At 42.7% G+C, this 22,372-nt stretch overlaps 1 protein-coding gene across 1 annotated transcript in view; it reads right to left on the reverse strand.

The window, feature by feature from the left end:
• The window catches only part of znf644b (zinc finger protein 644b), a 128,245-nt gene extending 106,127 nt beyond the window's left edge, over positions 1-22,118 (reverse strand). The window contains exon 1 of the mRNA XM_078560770.1: positions 22,000-22,118. Coding sequence (XP_078416896.1) covers positions 22,000-22,070 — 71 coding nt within the window. The 5' untranslated portion in view covers positions 22,071-22,118. The remainder of the gene's footprint in view (positions 1-21,999) is intronic.
• Between the last annotated feature and the right edge of the window lie 254 nt (positions 22,119-22,372).

A 22,372-nucleotide genomic window follows, 5' to 3' on the forward strand; every position in this document is an offset into this window, starting at 1 on the left:
TGGTAATACAGAACTTGAGTGTCACTGGAAAAAAAAGAGACATGTCAAACTTTTCATCTTGCGCTCATTAGGACATTCACAAGGATACCAAAATGTAAAGGGAACAACAATTTATACTTCATGAGAAGAATATGATTGGTTGGCAAGTGGATTCTGATTGGTAGGGGCATTGCCATGGAGAATGCACCAGTTAACTAATGACAGTTAGTTAATTGCTAAGCTTTGTTTAAATTCAAACCAGGCAAGTTGACTCTGATTGGTCAAGTTGTCGCCGATTTTGTTCAGCTGAAACAGGTGCAATGTGTGTACATGTTCTTTCTGTCTGCAAAGATTAGGGCTCTGTGTATTAATATATGTAGCTTTTAGCACACGCAAGTGCACTACACTACGAGCCTGACTGATAAAGGTGTGTAAGGAAATTCTTATATGCAGTTGCAGATTCAAATATAGCAAATGTATCATTTACATTATCGGAAATATGCAAAAGGTAGGAAGTTAAGTGTCACTCCAAAGATGATGTGCTTCACGTGGAACCCAAAGATGTTTGCAAGACCTCATGGCAACACCGTGTATTTCAGCATGCATGGTGTTGTTAAAATTGAGCTCACCAGCATGGGTTGCTGAGTTCATCAAGTTCAATGAGTACTGATTCGCACAATGTCTGTGGGTCTACATCGCCATGATATAGTGATGTAGTGCACATGTCTATGGCTTCCTTGAGCGGTACTTTGGCGAATAGGCTAAAAATGACAAATGAGCACATGGACATAGCATCAATGTTGACATGCAAGTCCTGTATGTTCTTCGTAATGTGACGGAATCCTTTGCCGTGTGTGTTAAAACTTTGCTCAAAACTGGTTGTAGCAATTCACCCATTTGGCCAATTCATGTTGTGCAGAATCTGTCATAGATAAGATAGGGTGTAAAGGAACATTACTTTTGAGTCTTGGCAACCCATACACATGCAGACGCATAGATAGATAGCTCCCCTTCCTTGACGTGCTAGTTGAGAAGTCTGCCAGGAGGTTCACTACTACCGTTTACCTCAAGCCTACCTTCACTGGTCAATACATGCATTGGGATTCCTACAGTTCCACGCACTATAAGATTGGCCTTATTGGCAACCTCATAAATAGGGCCCAACCCATTTGCTCACCATGCAAGCTTGATGCCGAAATAGGGCGCATCAAAGCCATCCGGCAAGATAATGGCTACCCTGATCAGATCATTGCACGATATACAGCGCGCAAACTCATGACTGGGTCTAAGGCCACAACTTTCAGCACTGAAAAATGCCCGGTCTACCTCAGATTGCCCTGGAAGGGCAAGGTATCTCAAAAATTTGAGCAACAGGTGAAGCTATCCATTTCACACTGCTACTCTGCAGTAGCAACACGAGTGGTATTCACCAACAAAATGCTGCCATCAGGCCTTAAAGATGGTTTGCCTCTCACAAAAATGACTAATGTGATATATGAATTTCAATGCCAGTGTGATTCAAGGTATGTACACCATACATCCCAAAGACTGGCAGATCCTATCAAACAGCATGTCCCTTCAGCTGGTCGCAACAGGAAAGATACTATCCGTACCCAACCAGCCCGTGCTCACAAAACCGAAAACAGTGTTCAACATTAGATGTGATTTCGCAATTGGATAACATTTGCTAAACAATCTTGACTATTCTAAGAATTACACTGACAACCAATTTAAGGTCATCAGTCGGGCTCACAGTGGGGTGCACTTACACATGCTAGACGCTACATATACTAACACACAGGGCCCTGATCTTTGCAGACAGAAAGAACATGTACACACATGGCACCTGTTTCAACTAAACAAAATGGGCGACAGCCATTCTCTGGTTTTTCATTTTGGATACTGGTGGGCAAGCTGGTTCCTCAGAGGACTGTAACAAGACCATGGCACCACAGGTGGCTCAGCTGCACAGGAGGAGAGGAGGAAGAGTGGAAGCTCTATAGTACTTGAGGATTCTATAGTTTGAGAAGCAGGCAGGCGTTTCTGCAGCCATAGAGGTGACTCCGGGATGGTATGTTGCCTCCCTGGTGCCAGGGTCAAAGATGTCATAGAACAGCTGCAGGACATTCTTTTGGGGGAGGGCGAACAGCCAGAGGTAGTGGTCCACATTGGGACCAATGACATAGGTAGGTAAAGGGATGAGGTCCTGAAAGCAGATTTTAGGGAGTTAGGGAGGGAATTAAAAAGCAGGACCTCAAGAGCAGTAATCTCAGGATTACTCCCAGTGCCACGTGCTAGTGAACATAAGAATAGGAAGATTGAGCAGTTCAACATGTGGCTGGAGAAATGGAGGAGGAGGAAGGGCTTTAAATTTCTGAGGCATTGGAATCAGTTCTGGGGCAGGTGGGACCAGTACAAGAGGGACGGGTTACACCTTAACAGGACTGGGACTAGTGTCCTCACAGGGAGGTTTGCTAGTGCTGTTGGGGAGGGTTTAAACTAGGTTGGCAGCAGGATGGGGACCTGGGGGGAAATTCAGAGTGCAGAGGAGAAAAACTGACAGTGGGATGTAGAGGAATATCAACCAATAATGAGGAAATATCAGAGAGTTGCATCAAGGTAGACAGAATACTTGGAGAGTTTGATCGAATTAGAGTAGGCAACAATAAGTCATTAGATGGGGTCAGAATAAGCAGGAAAGTAAAAATGCCCAAATCAGGGTTAATGTGTATGTATGTGAATGCACAGAATATGATTAATAAGATTGGTGAGCTGCAGGCACAGGTTGACAAAAGGTACTATAATATTGTTATACCAGAGACCTGGCTCAAAGAAGGGCAGGACTGGGCATTAAATATTGCTGGGCACAAGGTGTTCAGGAGAGGCAGGAAAGGAAGAAAACTGTGGGGATATTGGTTAAAGATGGCATTCCAGTACTAGAGAGAGGATGGTCCAGAGGAGTCAAGGGCAGAATCTCCCTGGCTAGAGGTAAGGAATGGGAAAGGTGCAATAACATTTATTGGTATAGTATATAGACCACCAACTACTGGAAGGAGTGTGGAGAAACAAATTTGCCAAGAAATTAAGGAGAGGTGCAAGAGTTACAGAGTAATCATAATGGGAGACTTCAATTATCCAATTATAGACTGGGATAGGAATAGTACAAAAGGATAAGAGGGGCGAGAGTTCCTACAATGTGTTCAAGATAATTTTCTACAGCAGTACGTTTCCAGTCCAATGAGAGGACACACACTTATGGACCTGGTTCTGGGCAATGAGTTGGCCCAAGTGGATCAAATATCAGTAGGAGAGCCTCTAGGGGACAGTAACCATGGTATCATAAGGTTTAGGTTAATCATGGAAAAGGTCAGAGAACAATCCAGAGCTGGGATAATTAATCGGGGGAAAGCCAACTTTGATGGGGTGAGAATGCATCTGAGTTGAGTGAATTGGAATCAAATATTGGCAGAAAGGACAGTGGCTGAACAAGGGGCCATCTTCAAGGAAAAAATTTTGCAGGCAATGTCAAGGCACATTCCCTTGAAGGGGAAAAGTAGGACAAATAAATCCAGAGCACTCTGGATGACGAGAGAGGTAAAGATGAAAAGAAAGTGCACGTACGACAGACATCAGGTAGAAAATGGAGAATCAGGCTGAATATAGAAGGACCAGAGGGGAAGTGAAGAAACAAATAAGAAAAGCAAGGAGAGAGCATGAAAAGAGGCTGGCAGCTAACATAAAAGGCCTTTTGAAGTTCAAGTTCAAGACTATCCCCAATACAGGTCAGAAAGGTCTTCTATAAGCATGTAAATAATAAAAGGGTGGTAAAAGAAAGAGTAGGGCCGATTAGGGACTAAAAAGGGGACTTGCATGTGGAGGCTGGAGAAACAGCAGAGATGTTGAACGAATACTTTGCATCTGTCTTTACAAAGGAAGAATTTGCTACCCAAGCTGAGGTGAAAGAGGAGGTAACTGGTACACTAGAACTTACAATCAAGAGGAAGGAGGAAGTGTTGGAAAGGCTATCATTACTTAAAATAGATAAGATGCATACAAGGGTACTGAGGGAAGTGAAAGTGGAAATTTCAGAGGCACTAGTAATAATCTTCCAGTCTTCCTTAGACATAGGGGAGGTGCCAGAGGACTGGAGAACTGTGAATGTTACATCCTTGTTCAAAAAGGGGTGCAAGGATAAAGCTGGCAACTACAGGCCAATCAATTTGACCTCGGTAGTAGGGAAACTCCTGGAAACTATAGTGCGTGATAAAATCAATAACCACTTAGATAAGTGCAGGATAATTAAGGAAAGCTAGCATGGATTCATCAAGGGAAAATCATGTTTAATTAACTTGGAGTTTTTTTGAGGAGGTAACAGAAAAGGTTGATAAATGAAACACAGTTGATGTGGTGTATATGGATTTTCAAAAGGCATTTGATACAGTGCCACACAACAGACTTGTGAACAAAATTCTAGGTCATGAAATAAGAGGGAAAGTAGGCACTTGGATAAGAAATTGGCTGAGTGACAGAAACAGAGAGTAGTGATAAATGGTTGTTTTTCAGATTGGAGGAAAGTTCAATGCAGAGAAATGTGAGGTGATTCGTTTTGGCAGGAAGAATATGGAGCGACAGTATAAAATGAAGGGAGAGACTTTAAAGGAGGTGCAGGAACAGAGGGATCTCGGTGTATACGTACATAAGTCATTGAAGTTGGCAGGGCATGTTGAGAGAGCAGTTAATAAAGCACATAGTATCTTAGGCTTTAATAGGGGCATTGAGTACAAGAGTAAGGAAGTCATGTTGAACTTGTATAAGACATTAGTTAGGCCTCATCTGGAGTACTGCGTCCATTTCTGGGTGCCATATCTGAGGAAGGATGTGAAGGCATTGGAGAGTGTACAGAGGAGATTCACTAGAATGATTCCAGGGATAAAGAACTGTAGCTATGAGGATAGATTGAAGAGTTTCCTTGGAGAAAAGAAGGCTGAGAGGAGGCTTGATAGAGGTATTCAAGGTCCTGAGGGGTATGGACAAGGTAAATAGTGAGAAACTGTTCCCACTCAAGAGAACATCAAGAACTAAAGGGCACAGATTCAAAATAATTGGCAAAAGGAGTAAATGTGATATGAAGAAAAATTTTTGAGTCTGGAACAAACTTCCTGAAAAGGGTGGTGGAGGCAGGTTCAATCGAGGTATTCAGAGGGGAATTGCATTGCTACCTGAAAAGAGAAATATACAAGGTTACAGGGCAAGGGAGGAGAGTGGGACTAGGTGGAATGTTCTTTCAGAAAGCCAGTACAGACTCGATGGGCTAAATAGCCTCCTTCTGCACTGTAAATATACTGTAATACTCATTCTTCAGGGCAATGCCTTAACCAGAGTCAAACTGCCTGGTCTGAATTTAAACAAAGCTTGGCAATTAACTGTCAGCCATCAGTTAACTGGTACATTCTCCATGGCAGTATCTCTATCAAATCAGAGTCTACTTGCCAATCAATCAGCACTCTCTTCTCATGAAGTATAAATTGTTGTTCCCATTACATTTGGTCCTCTTGTGACTGTCCTGGTGAGTACAAGATGAAAAGCATCAACATGTCTCTTTTTTCAGGGACACTCATGAATGGACATACTCAATCCTATTATCATAATGTAGTATTTATAGCACATATTGTAAAATGTAATTTTAACAGCTTTTCATATGCCAGGCTGATAAAAACATTTGTGCTTCACAATGCTCCAAGTGATGTGCAGTTTTAAACGTGCATTTTAACAGTAACATTATAGTAGTAACATTATACAGTGCACAGTCCATTCACAAATACCTCTAAAGTAGCTTGACAGTAACATGATCATGAAAACTTTAAATTACATTTTTTTTATAAACTGACAGTGAAGCCTATAAAAGTGCTGCCTGTAAACTGTCTGAATTGTTGTCAATTGTCTTAACTATGCCTGACGAGACTCTTGCTTGTATGCTCAAGATTTGAAGATATTCAAAGGAAATTTTATCCCCCAAATTTACCCTGGAGTTTTTTGGCTCTTTCCCCCGTCCCCACCCCCTCCCCAACCATCTCTCGATTTTTTTTCCTTTTTCAATGCTAAAAATAGATCAACTACAGAGAAAAATCAACCTTTTAAAAAAAGGTTCTTACATCTCATTTGTTGTTTCTAAGACATTGCTGTGCAGTGCACTATTGTGTTTGCCTATGTAACAATAGCGATTGTGCTGCAAAAGTGATCCTTCAGTTGTAAAGCCTGTTCACTCTTCCTGAGAGCATGATCAGGCACCAAACTTGTTTCTTTTGCACTCCAACCATTGAAAGAAAGAAAAGTTCACAAGATTGGATTTCAAAAGCTTTTACAGTCAACTGAACTGCATAAGGGTTGGGGGTGGGAAACAGGTGGTTAGGAGAAGCTGCAAAGCAAGTCCATTCTTTGCAGTCTCAGGTCACTTCTCAATCAGGGAAAAAATAGTACCACATACTAATAGCTCTATATTCTATGTAGTATTGCAATATGCATCCCAGTGAACAGATTTAGCCAATCCTGTGGATTCAGGAGGCCAATAGGATTCTAAAATTTGTATGAAAGTAAAATACTAGGAATGCTGAAAATCTGAAATAAAAAGAAAGTGTTGGAAATATGCAGCAGGTCTGGCAGCATCTGTGGAGAGGATTTGTTTTTATTATTTATTGATGGGATGTGGGCATCACTAACTATGGCAGCATTTATTGCCCATCCCTAACTGCCCTTGAAAAAGCAGTGGTGAGCTGCCTTCTTTAACCGCTGCAGTCCATGTGGTGTAGGTACACCCACAGGTGCTGTTAGGGAGGGAGTTCCAGGATTTTAATCCAAAGAAACAGAATTAACGTCTCAAGTCGAATATGACACTTCTTCAGAAATTATCCAATACCCTTTTGAAAACCACGACTGAATCTGCCACCATCACTCCCAGGCAGATTCTACTCACAGCATAAAAAAAAACTTCTCCTCATGTCACCTTTGGTTCTTTTCCAATTCACCTGAAATCAGAGTCCTCTGGTTTTTGACTCTTGTGCCAATGGGGTCAGTTTCTCCCCATCTATTCTTTCAAGTCACCCCATGGTTTTGAACACCTCCATCAAATCTCCTCTCAACCTTCCCCGAGGAGGACAGCCCAGCTTATCAAATCTGCCCTCATTACTGAAATCCCTCTTCAGAATCACAGAGAATCACAGAATCGGCCCATCGAGTCTGCACCAACACATGAGAAACACCTGACCTACCTGATCCCATTTACCAGCACTTGACCCATAGCCTTGAATATTATGACATGCCAAGTGCTCATCCAGGTACTTTTTAAAGGATGTGAGGCAACCCGCCTCCACCACCCTACCAGACAGTGCATTCCAGACCGTCACCACCCTCTGGATGAAAAAGGTTTTCCTCACATCCCCCCTAAACCTCCTGCCCCTCACCTTGAACTTATGTCCCCTTGTGACTGACCCTTCAACTAAGGGGAACAGCTGCTCCCTATCCACCCTGTCCATGCACCTCAATCTTGTACATCGCGATCAGGTCGCCCCTCAGTCTTCTCTGCTCCAATGAAAACAACCCAAGTCTATCCAACCTCTCTTCATAACATAAATGTTTCATCCCAGGCAACATCCTGGTGAATCTCCTCTGCACCCCCTCCAGTGCAATCACATCCTTCCTATAATGTGGTGACCAGAACTGCACACAGTACTCCAGCTGTGGCCTCACCAAGGTTCTATACAACTCCAACATGACCTCCCTACTTTTGTAATCTAGACCTCGATTGATAAAGGCAAGTGTCCCCTATGCCTTTTTCACCACCCCACTAACATGCCCCTCCACCTTCAGAGATCTATGGACACAGACGCCAAGGTCCCTTTGTTCCTCAGAACTTCCTAGTGTCATGCCATTCATTGAATACTTCCTTGTCAAATTACACCTTCCAAAGTGTACCACCTCACACGTTTCAGGGTTAAATTCCATCTGCCACTTATCTGCCCATTTGACCATCCTGTCTATATCTTCCTGTAGCCCAAGACACTCAACCTCACTATTAACCACCCAGCCAATCTTTCTGTCATCCGCAAACTTACTAATGCTACCCCCCACATAGTCATCTATGTTGTTTATATAAATGACAAATAATAGGGGACCCAGCACAGATCCCTGTGGTACGCTACTGGACACTGGCTTCCAGTCATTAAAACATCCTTCTGTCATCACCCTCTGTCTACGACAACTAAGCCAATTTTGAATCCACCGTATCAAATTACCCTGTATCCCATGTGCATTTGCTGCCTTTAAAAGTCTCCCGTGTGGGACCTTGTCAAAGGCTTTACTGAAATCCATATAAACTACATCAACTGTACTACCCTCATCTACACACCTGGTCACCTCCTCAAAAAATTCAATCAAAGTTGTTAGGCATGACCACCCTCTGACAAAACCATGCTGACTATCCCTGATCAAACCTTGTCTCTCTAAATGGAGATAGATTCTCTCCTTCAGAATTTTCTCCAATAGTTTCCCTACCACTGAAGTGAGACTCACTGGCCTGTAGTTCCCTGGCTAATCTGTACAACCCTTCTTAAATAGCGGAACCACATTAGCTGTTCTCCAGTCCTCTGGCACCTCCCCTGTGGCCAGAGAGGAATTAAAAATTTGAGTCAGAGCCCCTGTGATTTCCTCCCTTGCCTCCCTCAGCAGTCTGGGACACAAATCATCTGGACCTGGAGTTTTGTCCACTTTTAAGCCTGCCAATACCTCCAATACCTTGTCACTCCCTATATCAATTTGCTCAAGAACCTTGCAGTCTCTCTCCCCGAGTTCTATACCTTCATCCTCATTCTCTTGGGTGAAGATGGATGTGAAGTATTCATTCAACGCTCTAGCGATGTCCTCTGGCTCCACCCATAGATTACCCCCTTGGTCCCTTATGGGCCCTACTCTTTCCCTGGTTATCCTCTTCCCATTGATATACTTATAGAATATCTTGGGATTTTCCCTACTTTTACCAGCCAGAGCTTTCTCAAATCCCCTCTTTGCTCTCCTAATTGCTTTCTTAAGCTCCACCCTGCACTTTCTGTACTCCACTAATGCCTCCACTGATTTGCTTCCCTTGTAACCTGCTAAAAGCCTCTCTTTTGCTTCTTATTGTAACCTGAATATCTCTGGTCATCCATGGTTCTCTGGGCTTGTTACTGCTTCCTATCACCCTAGAGGGAACATGTTGAGCCTGTACCCTCCCCATTTCCTTTTTGAATGCCCCCCACTGCTCCTCTGTAGATTTCCCCACAAGTAGCTGTTCCCAGTCTACCTTGGCCAGATCCTGCCTTATTTTACTAAAATCCACTCTCCCCCAGTCCAAAACATTTTTTTGCAACTTGTCTATTTCTTTGTCCATAACAAACTTAAACTGTACCATGTTGTGGTCACTATCGCTAAAATGCTCCCCCACCACCACCTCTGCCATCTGTCCGGCTTCATTCACCAGAATTAGGTCCAGCACTGCGCCGTCCCTTGTTGGACCTGCTACATATTGACCTAAAAAGTTCTCCTGCACACATTTCAAGAAATCCACTCCATCCAAGTCCTTAACACTGTGTCTATCCCAATTAATGTTGGGAAAGTTAAAATTACCTAATATAATTATCCTATTATTATTGCTTTTACACACATCCGCAAATTGTGCACATATTTGCTCCTCAATTTTCCACTGACTATCTGGGGGTCTATAATAAACACCTAACAATGTGGCTGCCCCTTTTTTATTCCTAAGCTCTACCCACAAAGCTTCATTCGATGCCCCCTCCAAGATATCATCTCTCCTTACTGCAGTAACTGACTCCTTAACTAATAATACAATGCCTCCTCCTCTTTTACCCCCTCCCCTGTCTCGCCTGAAGATTCTATATCCCGGAATGTTGAGCTGCCAATCCTGCCCCTCCCTCAACCACATCTCAGTGATGGCTACTATATCACAATTCCACGTGTCAATCCTCACCCTTAACTCATCCGTTTTACCTGTGATACTCCTGGCATCAAAGTAGAGGCCATCCGGCCTTGCCTCACTCCCTTGAAGCTTAATGCAGCTGTACTCCCTCTGACTTGATTGCTTTACTGTATTATGATGTGTCCCTATTCTGCTAACATTGTGTCCCTTCCCCCTGCTGGATTAGTTTAAACTCCTCCCAACAGCACTAGCAAACCCGCCCGCAAGGATGTTAGTCCCGCTCTGGTTCAGATGTAGACCGTCCTGCTTGTACCGGTCCCACCTTCCCCAGAAACGGTCCCAGTGATCCAGGAGTTTAAAACCCTCCCTCCTGCACCAACTCTTAAGCCACGTATTCATCTGCGCTATTCTCCTATTTCTGAGCTCGCTAGCACATGGCAATGGGAATAATCCAGAGATTACAACTTGAGAGGTCTTGCTTTTTAGTCTACTGCCTAACTCCCTGAATTCTTGATGCAAGACCTCATCCTTCTTTCTACCTATGTCATTGGTACCAACATGTACCATGACCTCTGCCTTATCACCCTCCCCCTTCAGGATGCCCTGCAGCCGTTCAGTGACATCTCGGACCCCGGGACCATTCTTGTAAATCTTTTCTGCACTCTCACTAATGCCTTCACATCCTTCCTAAAGTGTGGTGCTTAAAATTGGACACAGTACTCCAGATGAGGCTGATCCAGTGTTTTATAGAGGTTCACCATAACCTCATTGCTTTCACATTCTATGCTCCTATTTACAAACCTAGGATCCTGTACATCTAATTTCTCAATCTGCCCCACCACCTTCAACAATTTTGTGCACATATGCCCCCAAGTCCCTCTGCTCCTGCATCCCCTTTAGAATTGTATCCTTGTAACCGTCCCCCATTCCAAAAAACCATTCACCAAAACTCTCGTCACTCAGTCAACTTCATATCCATGCTGCTACAGTCCCTTTGTTCCACGGGTTTCAACTTTGCTGTCAAGTCTGTTATGTGGTCCTTTATCAGATGCATTTTGGAAGCCCATGTACACCACATCAAACGAATCGCCCACATCAAAAATTCAATAAAGTTGGCTAAACATGATTTATCCTTAACAAATCCATGCTGGCTTTTCTTAATTAATCCACTTTTGTCCAAGTGACTATTACTTTTTATTATTTACTACCCAGCCCTGCCCCTTATTGATCCGGGTCTCCATTATTACAACAACATCAGATCCCATGTGGCTATCTGTACCTACATGCTCACCAACCTAGTTACCACTCCATGTTTTCACATACAAGCGCAGTAAACCTAATTTAGATGTTATTACATTCTCTCTTACACTAAACCCACATTAAACCCACTTTATGCCTTATATTTCTTATTCTAGTGCTATCTGTCTCTTCCAATTTTTGGTGCACCTCGTTTTTCCTCTCTAGTGTTACCGCCTGCTTACCATCCCCTTATCAAAATAGTTTAAACCCTCGCCAAAAGCACCAGCAAATCATCTTTCCAGGCCATTGCTCCCAATTTTCTTCAGGTGCAATCCATCTGACCTCTACAGGTCCCATCTTTCCCCAGAACCAATCCCAATATCCCAGAAATCCAAAACCCTCCCTCCTGCACCACCTCTCCAGCCACACATTCACCTGTTCTTTCCTCTTATTTTATGCTCCAATGGGAGTAATTCAGGAATTACCACTTTTTGGAGATCCTGCTTACTAGTTTCTTTCCCAGCTCCCCAAAATCTGCCTGCAGAGCCTCAACCTTCTTCCTACCCATTCTGTTAGTACCGATACGGAGCACGAATGCTGCTGTTCACCTTTCTGCAGCAGCTAAGTGACATCATTGGCCCTAGAACTAGGAAGGCAACATACCATCCAGGATTCATAAAATGAGGCCACAGAAATGCCTGCCCGTTCCCCAAACTATAAATCCCCTATCAAGATTGCTTTCCCAAGCTTCCTCCTGCCCCCATGTAGCTGGGATCTTTAGGAGATTGCAATTATGCCAGACTTGTAAAGAGTGATCTTCCCAGGGTAGCAAACATCCAAGCTGCAAAGGTCAAGTGCACTATGGGATACCTTAGCACTATTTTTTCCAATGGTCAATACTACTATGTTGTTTGTCCTTCAAGGCAAAGATGACCATGTCCAGCATCCGGGATGTGTTTGGTAGGGCTCCACTGGGTACACGGATGACTGTTAAGGACAACCTGCGCCGAGAAGGTTCCGCAAACAGGACAGAATACTGCAGACAATTGAGTTTTGGATGAGCTGCTGGCTTGAGATTTCCTTTCCTTGCATTTTCTCTCTGCCTCTGATATGTATTCATGTTGGTGTAGGACTGTGGGGAAGATTAATTTTCAAAGTCCATCCATAGGGAGTCTGCAGTCTTTGAAGTGGTGCTGCCCACCAGCACAGTTTAACATCTAGAAGAATCAGTATTGTGGGACTGAGCTACTGAAGGTCATGGACTTGATTCTCAGTGCTGTTAGCCGATTTCAGTACATTGGCAATGCGCTCATTTTGGCACATAAACTGGGTTTACCATCTCTAGAACAGGGGCAACAGAAAAGGGAAATCAGCCAGAGCTCCCACTCCAGAAAACTGTCCCAGAGATTCAACTGGAAAACACATGTAAAATGGATTGGGATTGGTTACAATGACTAGGTGAACAGTCTGCCATCACTCACCATCAAGGTTCACATTACTAGGGTAAAGTATCTAAGGCCAGCTGAAGCTAACAGACCCGAAGTCCAATAACAGTCATTAACTTAAGAGAGCAGAAAAGAAAAGGCAACTTAGACAATGGGTTGGGTGGGAAGAAACTGATGTTTGTTAAAAGGTTACTTGAATTAATAGTGACTTGCATATTCATATTAATATAACAAATTGGAGCGAGAGTCAGCCATACAGCCCCTTAAGCCTGTTCCACCATTCAATAAGATCATGGCTGATCTGATCTTGACCTCAGCTTCACTCTCCCACCTTGACAATTCATTGAAAAAAAAACACTCTTAAAAACAGTGACTTCCCAGTCAGGGCTGAATGCTGCCATCTTGCCATATCAAAGGTTAAACTTATTTTTCTGTGCTAGGCCGTAACTCTCAGCAGTCAAGTACAGTGTCCGTCGCAGAGAAATATGGGACGCTGCAGAAATCATGTGCTTCAGTGAATCGCACTTAGACTACAAAAGACAACAAAAATACACAACGTCTTGATCAGAGAACTCCTCTTTGCTGATGATGTTGTACTAGTCAGCTACAAAGACCCTTCTGTTGAAGGGTCATGAGGACTCGAAACGTCAACTGTGCTCTTCTCCACCGATGCTGCCAGACCTGCTGAGTTTTTCCAGGTATTTCTGTTTTTGTTTTGGATTTCCAGCATCCGCAGTTCTTTGCTTTTAACAAAGACTCATGGGTTGTCTCTCCCATGCCTGTAACTAGTTCTCCCTTAAACTATAAACATCAAGCAAACTGTGGTTAAAGAACAGAGATAGCTCCACCCCAAATCACGCTAAATAACACTCCGCCGGAAGAGATTGGAAAATTCTGTTACCTTCAGTCCACGGTGACAGACAATCTATCTCTTGAGGCAGAACTCGATACACACATAGGGAAAGCAGCTACCTTTGGTGGACTCAAAACGTGCAATGGAATAACACCAAGCTGACTCAAACTGGTGTATAAGGCCTGTGTTCTCAGCACTTCGTTATATGACTGTGAAGCATGGACGGCTTACAGCTATCGAGAAAGGAAGCTCAAAAACTTCGCTTTTTACAGTGCATTCTGGGCATTTCATGAAAGGACAAAATCACAAATGCAACAGTCCTCTCAAAGGCAAGATGCCCAAGTATGTTGGTACTGATCAAATGAAGGCAACTTTCACTAGCTCAAGCACATTCACAGGTACGCAACCATCTTCCACCCTAAGGATTTTCTGTATGGCGAGATAGCTGGAGCCAGATGGCTAGTAGGATGCCCAAAGCTCCACTTCAAGGATGCATGCAAGTCTGACTTGAAGGCCCTAAACACTGATTCTCACGCCTGGGAGACACTAACTGATGACGATATCATCTGTGGGCCAGCATGTGCCACCATGATGATCAGTGGCTACAGCGGTTTGGCAATAGGCACCAACACCGAAAAGAGGCCACAATAACACCCGATAACCACTTCACATGCTGCACTTGTGGCAGGATTTAGTTCTCACAGATTCGTCTCTTCAACCGTTAGCAAAGGTGCACTATACCCTATCCCCACAGATTTGATTTACTACACGTCCATCATCTTATGCAGAATGAAGATGTCGACAGGTTTAGAATAACAAGATGGTAGCTAAATTGGAATACTAACAACCACATTAAACCATTTAAAGCACAAGCCAATTCCCTATGGCACTGTTTAATTAAGTCAAATGTATACAGCTTCATAACGATGTACTAATCTACTGCTGAGGTCGACTCATGTTTAAGTAGAACTATCTCTAAGATCTCAAAGTTTCAATTCTGGATGTAAACACAACCGCAGTTGATCAAAGTTTAATAATCGTAAGAGTACTTACACATTTCTAACACAAGATAAAAGAAACAATTTTTTTTTCCCTTTAAAAAGACTTTTGACGTTTCCAAAATGTGCAATATCCTCCTCAGACATTAAAGGAAAGAAGAGTGCTGCCATTGGTCTCTAGATAAAAACATCACTCAAGCCAAGAGACAATATTAGAAAAAGTGAATAGTTCCCTTTATGTTGCACAGTTCCAAAAGGTTGCATAAAATTTAAAATTCTATTCTTCAATGGTACCCAAATTGGCAAGCACCATCTCTTCGAAACAACACTAGCATGATATTTCCATTACATTCAGCACAAGCCCTTTGGCCCGCCTATCTATGTGGTTGGAAACTGACTACAAAGATAAAATCAGTCCGTGACAAAGCATGTAGTTCATAACATAAGTTTTTCCTCACCTCAATCCTAAGTGATCGACCTCTTATCCTGAGACTATGCCCGTCTTCTAGTTTCCCTGACAAGGGGAAGCCACCTAGTCATAGAGTTGACACCTCTCAATGTCTACTCCAACAAGCCCTTTCTTTATGTTTGAATGAGATCACCTCTCATTCTAAAATCCAGAAAGTATAGGCCCAATTTATTCAATCTATCACAGGACACCTCTCTCGTCCCAGGAGCCAATCCGGTAAGCCTTTATTGTACCATCTCCAATGCAGGTAAAGCCTTCCTTAAATACGAAGACCAATTACACACAGTGTTCCAGATGGTCTCACCAAAGCACCGCACAATTGTAGTAAGACTTCCTATTGTACTCCCAATACTTTTGCAATAGAGGCCCACATTCTATTTGCCTTCCTAATTGCTTGCTGAACCTGCATGCTAACTTTGTGCTCCTTGTACAAGTACATCCAAGTCTCTCTGAGCATCAACATTTTAGAAGTTTCATGCCTTTTAAAAAAAACATTCTGCTTTTCTGTTCCTACTACCAAAGTGGATAACTTCTCACTTTCTGAAATACTCAGTCTGTCACCTTGTTGCACATTTACTTAACTGGTCTATATCTCTTTACAGCTTTAGTGCCCTCTTCACAGTTTGCATTTCCACCTAGCTTTGTATCATCAATAAACTTAGATACATTACTCTGTCTCTTTGTGCAAGTTAATATGGATTGTAAATAGCTGAGGCCCCAGCACTGATTACTCAGTGATGGCACTCCACGAGTCACAGCCCGCAAACTTGAAAATGCCCCGTTTATCCTTACTCTCTGCTTCCTACCCTTTAACCAATTCTGCATCCATACTAACAGGCTTAAACACCTGGAAATCCAGCTGCTCCTTTTTCACCAACCTTCCGACTTAGGCCAGGCGAGAACTGTCTAGTGCAGCAAAGGCCTTGTGTCCAGGGCTGGGGAGTCTGCGTTAAGGAAGCCACGCCCCACTTTTTTTGTGAAACAGCACTAGCTGCCGTAAAGCAGGTAAATTTAAAAGGTCCAGCCACTTTCAGAAGCCAGTTTGTAAAGCAAATGGACAGGATTTGGGAGGGTTGGGGGTGGTCAGTACTATAGTTACCCAGGATTTAGAAGTGGCATTAATTCTTCTAACTTTTCCTGGGTAACTATTCTGGTAAGACATTCGGAACCATCCAAAGCTTGCGATTTATATTGTACTTTTGGATTGTTCCCGTTGCAGGGCAATTGCCATCCAATCCTTACCTGGGGACCATCATTTAGGGGGTGGTGGTGGTGGGGGGGGGGGTCCCAGGACATCTTTGGGGTACCCTCCAGTTACAACGCCCTGGAGCTCAGAAGTTACAGGCAATTATATTACCCTTAACTCCATGAGCCCCTATCTGTCCATTAATCTTTTTTTGCAGCATCTTATCCAATGTCTTTTGGAAACCTAGGTATATTATCTCTAGCAGTTCCCCTTGATCTATCCTATTAGTTACATCCTCAAAAACCTCCAATACATCTATTAAACACAATTTCTCTTTCACAAAACCATACTGACTTGCACTAACCATACTATAAATGCATTGTTAATGCTTCCTTAATAATAGATTCCAGTATCTTCCTATGACTGGCCTGTAGATCCCCATTTTCTCTTTCATTTCTTCTCTGACTAGCAGTGTTACATTTGCTAACTTCCAATCCACTGGGACCATTCTAGAATCTAGGGAATTCTGGTAAACAATAACCAGCGCATCCACCATCACTGCAGCTACCCCTTTTATGACCCCCAGGAACTGGGGATTTGTTGACTTTTTAGTCCCTTAATTTTCTCCAATACTTATTCTCTGCTGATATTAATTATCCTAAACTTCTCACTCTTGCTAGCCCAGGAATACATATCTGGATTTTACAGTCAGCTGCAAAGTGACAGGCCGTTAACTTTGAAGAAAGCTACCCATGAAGATCCAGTGATCTCTGTGGCATGGATTTTCTTTTTCTCGACATTAGTTGAAATCTGGCGCCAAGTCAAGGGGATCCCACACATCCAGCAACAGTGATATTATCAAGCAAGATAAAGAGCCAATTCTCAAAGTAAGCAAATCAGGAAGTACAATGCATCCACATCCCGTAAATGAATAAAAAAAGGATGGCACAGGCAATAGGCTGTGCTATCTCTCTGTTAGAGCAATTCAGCTAGCCCCACTCCTCTGTCTTTTCCCCCGTGGCCTGGAAAGGTTTTTTTCTCTTCAGGTGCTTATCCAATTCCCTTTTGAAAGCTACGATTGAATCTACCATCTCGCCACACTCAGGTAGTGCAAACCAAACGCTAACCACTCACTGTGTAAAAAGGAATTTCCCTCACGTCGCCATTGGTTCTTTTGCTATTCACTATTATTGGTGCTCTCTGGATCTCAACCCTTCTGCCAATGGGAACAGTTGGTCCTCATCTACTCTGTCTAAGCCCCTCATGATTTTCAGCACTGCTAACAAATCTCCTCTTCTCAAAAGGAGAACAGTCTCAACTTCTCTAATCTACCCAAGTCACTAAAGACTCTCTTCCCTCGAACCATTCTAGCTAATCTTTTCTACACCCTTTCTAAAGCCTTCATATCCTTCCTAAAGCATGGTGCCCAGAAAAGGACACATTACTCCAGTTGAGGCCAAACCAATGTTCTATAATAGTTCATCATTGTTTCTGTGTTTTTGTACTCTATGCCTCTATTTATAAAACCCAAGATCCCATCTGCCTTTTTAACCATTTTCTCAACCTGCCCTGCCACCTTAAATGGAGGCCACTGGGGCAAAGGTACCCCTTTGGAGCAGTGGAGTTCTGCTTGGCATGGCCAAAGAGCTGAAATTGTGCTTGTGAGTTGGTGCTTAAGTGCAGACTAAGGAGTCTAGGGGAATGGAATCTTGGGAGGAGAGTGAAACCCTGCGAGGTGGGCTGTTGCTGTCCGAGTTGGAGTGACTTTGAGAGAATTCCAAGGTTAAAGGTGAAGACTGGAATCCCTCATGAGAGACAGAGTTTCAGTGAGATTGGTTGACTTAGTGTTACTGACATCTGGGTGAGTAGGTGAGAAATCCAAGGACTCTGCCTTGGTCACATCTGCCATTTATTGTGTGGTGTGTTCAACCACATTTTACCTGTTAATTAACATGCACCTCATTAACATATAGATGTTGTAAATTGTTTTATCTTTCTGGCCTTGTATAGTAAAGTTTATTTTTGTTTGTTCAAAACCTGTGGAATCTTGTGGCTTTATTCTATTAGCAAGTGTCTTGAATCTCAAACTTTTGTCTACCTTAAACAAAACATTATTGATCCCTAACCAGATCTTACCAACAACTTGGGGATGTGGTCAAGGATCATAACAACCCTTTATTATATATTGCCACTTCTCATTCTTCCTATCAAAATGCATTAAATCATACTTCTCCATATTAAATTTTATCAGGCATGTGTGCACCCATCCCACCAGCCTATGTCCTCTTGAAGTATATCATTATCCTTCTCAAAGTTTGCAACATTCCCAAGTTCTGTGTCATCTGCAAATTTTGACATTGTGCCCTGCACACCTAAGTTCAAGTCATTAATAAAGGTCAAGAAAAGCAATGGGGCTAGTACCAATCCCTAGGGAACTCTACTATATACCTTCCTACAGGCCAAAAAACAACCATTCACCACTGTTTCCTGTCACTCAGCCATTTCCATATCCATACTGCCACCATCCCTTTTAGTCCATGAACTTCAACTTTGCTGGTAAGCCTATGTGGCACTTTATCAAACAACATTTGGAAGTCCATGTGCACCACATCAAACACATTACCCTCATCAACATTCTCTGCTACCTCTCATCAAAAAGTTCAATCAAGTTAAACATAATGTGCCCTTAGCAAATCCATGCTGGGCTTTCCTTAACTAATTCATTATCCATTACCTTTTACTGTTTAATATCATTTTACAGGGAGCAAAATAATCCCATTTGCATGTCCCAACCATTTAAGATAGAAGCTGAAATATCAAACATACATAAAATAATTTTAAAAATATGGATTATATTGGAGAAATTTGAGTAACAATATAAAATTAGTTTTGCAGGGCCAGAGAAATTATGAAATTAGTATACCTTTAAAATCCCAGTTACACCTCATTCACTATTTAACTTTTTCAAAGGTTTTTACAATAAGACTAACACTGTAAAAGGGCAAGTTCTCATCATTCCAACTTCTGGCTGGATTTCTGCCTTTAACTACACATATGTGGACTCCAGGAATTGCTGTAAGTTTCAGAGGAGTATGAAAGTGAACACAAAGTTTCTCTGTCATCATCACCAATGGCAAAATCCAAGTCATTAAAGAAAAAAAAACAATCCCATGGGCAAAATAACTGTTTTAACATCCTTACATAAGACTGCACAACACCAACAAGGGCCAAATGGCTTGTTTCTATGCTATAATATTTTTTGACATGCATTGAAGTGAGAATTCAGTGCTTAGCAAGCATACATGTGTGTGCCGTTTCCAATATGATTACTTTCAAGCAAATCAAATCCAAAAGGCATTAAAGTATAATTATCCCAAATTATGCAAAAAGGTTTCAAATCACAGATTCAGCTTCACAAGACTCTTCCAAACTTCTGATTAGAAAGAACGGTTCTATACTGTATATAATGGCTTTCTTTCCACCACAGTGTAATGTGTGAATGTTTACGTGAATCTTTACAGGTCTTTGGATTAGATCTAAACCAATGCAATTTTGATGGATATATACAACTGCAAGTCCTTGTATCATTTTTAGTTGGCTAATTTGGGCATTCCTTACTTCTGCAACTTTTCTCACTTACCAAAGTGAATCTTCTATGAACAGCTCGAGTCTGGGGTGCACTTTCATGACAGTCAAAAGAAGCACTACAAGGACACTCCGAAGGCTTCACTATAAGAATTTTGATATCAACTAAGAGTCCTGGGAGAAGCTAACTCAAGATCACTACATCTGTCGCAACCAAATTTTAAAAAGTGTGGCCTTCTTCGAAAGCAAGCATTATCGGAAGCAAAGGGAAAACACCAGCAGTGGAAATCCCAAGCCAGTGACTTGTCCAAAGCTCAGTCATCTGAGATATCCTATTTGCAGCAGAACCTTCCGGGCGCAGATCGGCATTAGCAGTGACCTACGTACCCTACCAAACACCCTACGTGGTCATCTTCACCTCTAAGAAAGAAGAACTTTGCTACCTACATTCATGAAGTAAATCAGTTAAGTTTAAATTAGGTGGTGATGACAATTGTGCATTATTCATGAAAACAATCCAGCTCGCAACTTTTAGTGACAAGATTAGAATTTTTTTAAACTAATGTTAACTGAAACAGCTACAAAATTGCATGCTAAGGAAGCATGCAAGACTGCTTATATTGGAAACCAATTATCATTAGGGCTTTCATACGAGTATTTTCCCAACTCCCTGGCCAAATGTAGCTTACAAACATTTGAAGTGCTGTATGGCGAATGTAATTATTGTGATGATCTCATCAATTACAAACAGGGTGCCACGCCAAGCAAGTAGAGCATCCATTATTAGCTTCACCCACAAGAAGAATCCTGCTCTATTAAAAGACATTTAAGTAGATCGGACCAAACAAAAGCACAAAATGAAACATCGAAAACCTAGCCATACACACAATGCAGATCCAAGGCAGGTTGAATTTGTACCACAATACAATGCAGAATGGCCAAGAATTCTCCCTCAACCATCACCAGACAGATTAAATAGTCATTCATTCATTTTGTGGGACCTTGCTCTATACAATTGGACATTACACTAACTGTCATGTAGGCAAATGCAATTCAGAAGCAGTTCATTGGATGGGTGTAAATAGATTTTAGAGAAACACAAATTTGCTCTAAACTGTTGATATCATTCTGAAACATTAGCATGCATTCTAGACCAAACAAGCAAAAAGAACAGCATGAACAGCAAAAAGTACACCCATTTTCAGCAACCAAGACAAGACAGCATCACACCTTTGTATTTCTGATTCAATACATTTTAATCACAATTAAAACTTAAAAAGCTACATCATTCTGCAGCCATTGTCATGCAGCCAGTTAGTACTAGTTGTGAACTTTTTAGCACCCTGCATTTCAAGGGCTGAATTATAAATTGCAGCTGATTAAGCACATCCAAAAGAAAATGGCATGATTGCAAAATTTACAGCTGTTCAGGAATTACAAGGACTTAAAAACATAAATTTATGACACTATACTTCATATCCTCCAGACAGATCCATTGAGCAGCCATTACCCTATAATGGCATTTAAAAAAAACTTCAATAGTCCTACATACAAGAATCCAAAGATTAATGGTATTGAATATCATTGGACTTGGATCTATTCTTTGGTGACAAAAGCCACCAAACACCATGCAGATTAAATATTAGGTCAAATTTCAAGACACAGGGTTCCATGTTGGGGGCACAGAGTAGGAGCTTTTGAAGTACATTACAGTTCCTTTGAATTCCTACAACACTCCTGACATGCTTTCCCCCATTTTGCCTAGAATCAATGCCAGTGTTCACTTTAAGTGTGTGTGTGTGCAGAGTTGCAGTGCAGAACCTATTCAAAAATAAAGAACTGCACAAAGCTCAAAAAAATTTACATGGGGGGTAAAAAAAAGAGAGCTAGCCCAACTTTTTTGTTGTTGCTGTTGGGGGGCTGGTGGGAAATAGAATGATAAAACCCAAGAAGGGGAGGGGGGGTGCAAGAACTGGTCGGAGATGTCATGTTGCGTGGCAGAGGAAGACATGGAAGCAGTGTGTGTGTGTGCCGTCCCGCCTGAATTGCCTGTCACGCTGTCGAGCTGGCTGGGTCCAAACCACAACCCAACAGCCAAGGAGCTGGAGAGAGAGGTTGGGGAATGGATGGCAGACAAAATATAAAACAAAACTCCAACCGATCACCACCCCCAACCCCTTCCATCATTATCATTCCCAACCTCCCCCCCCAACCAACAAACCACCGCCGCCACTACTCTTGGTGAGCTGATTGCGACACGAAGGAAAACGCAACGTACCTTTTGGCACAAGGGAGTGCGCGGAGGAGCGGCGGGCCGGGTTTTATTGTCAGCGCTCGTCCTCCATCCATCCAGGCACCGCCGCCATTTTGCTCGCTATTGTGCCCGGAGATGGTTGAAGGCGGGAGGGAGGGGGAGAGAGAGAGAGAGAGCGAGAGAGAGTGAGTGAGGTGGGGGGGTGTGGAAAGAATGGGCGGCGGGACGCCGGGGGCTGGCCGTCGGGGAGCCCTCCTTCTCCGGCACGGGGAGGGGTGGAGGAAAAAAAAAAGTGGGGGGGGCGGGGGGTGGTCGGCTTCCTGTCAGAAATGCGGGAGGCGGAATCCTTTGTCGTCGTCCCCCCCCCACCACCACCACCGCGCGCGCGCCAAGTGCG

This window comes from Cetorhinus maximus, chromosome 17 (genome assembly GCF_964194155.1).
Source record: "Cetorhinus maximus chromosome 17, sCetMax3.hap1.1, whole genome shotgun sequence".
Lineage (NCBI taxonomy): Eukaryota > Metazoa > Chordata > Chondrichthyes > Lamniformes > Cetorhinidae > Cetorhinus > Cetorhinus maximus.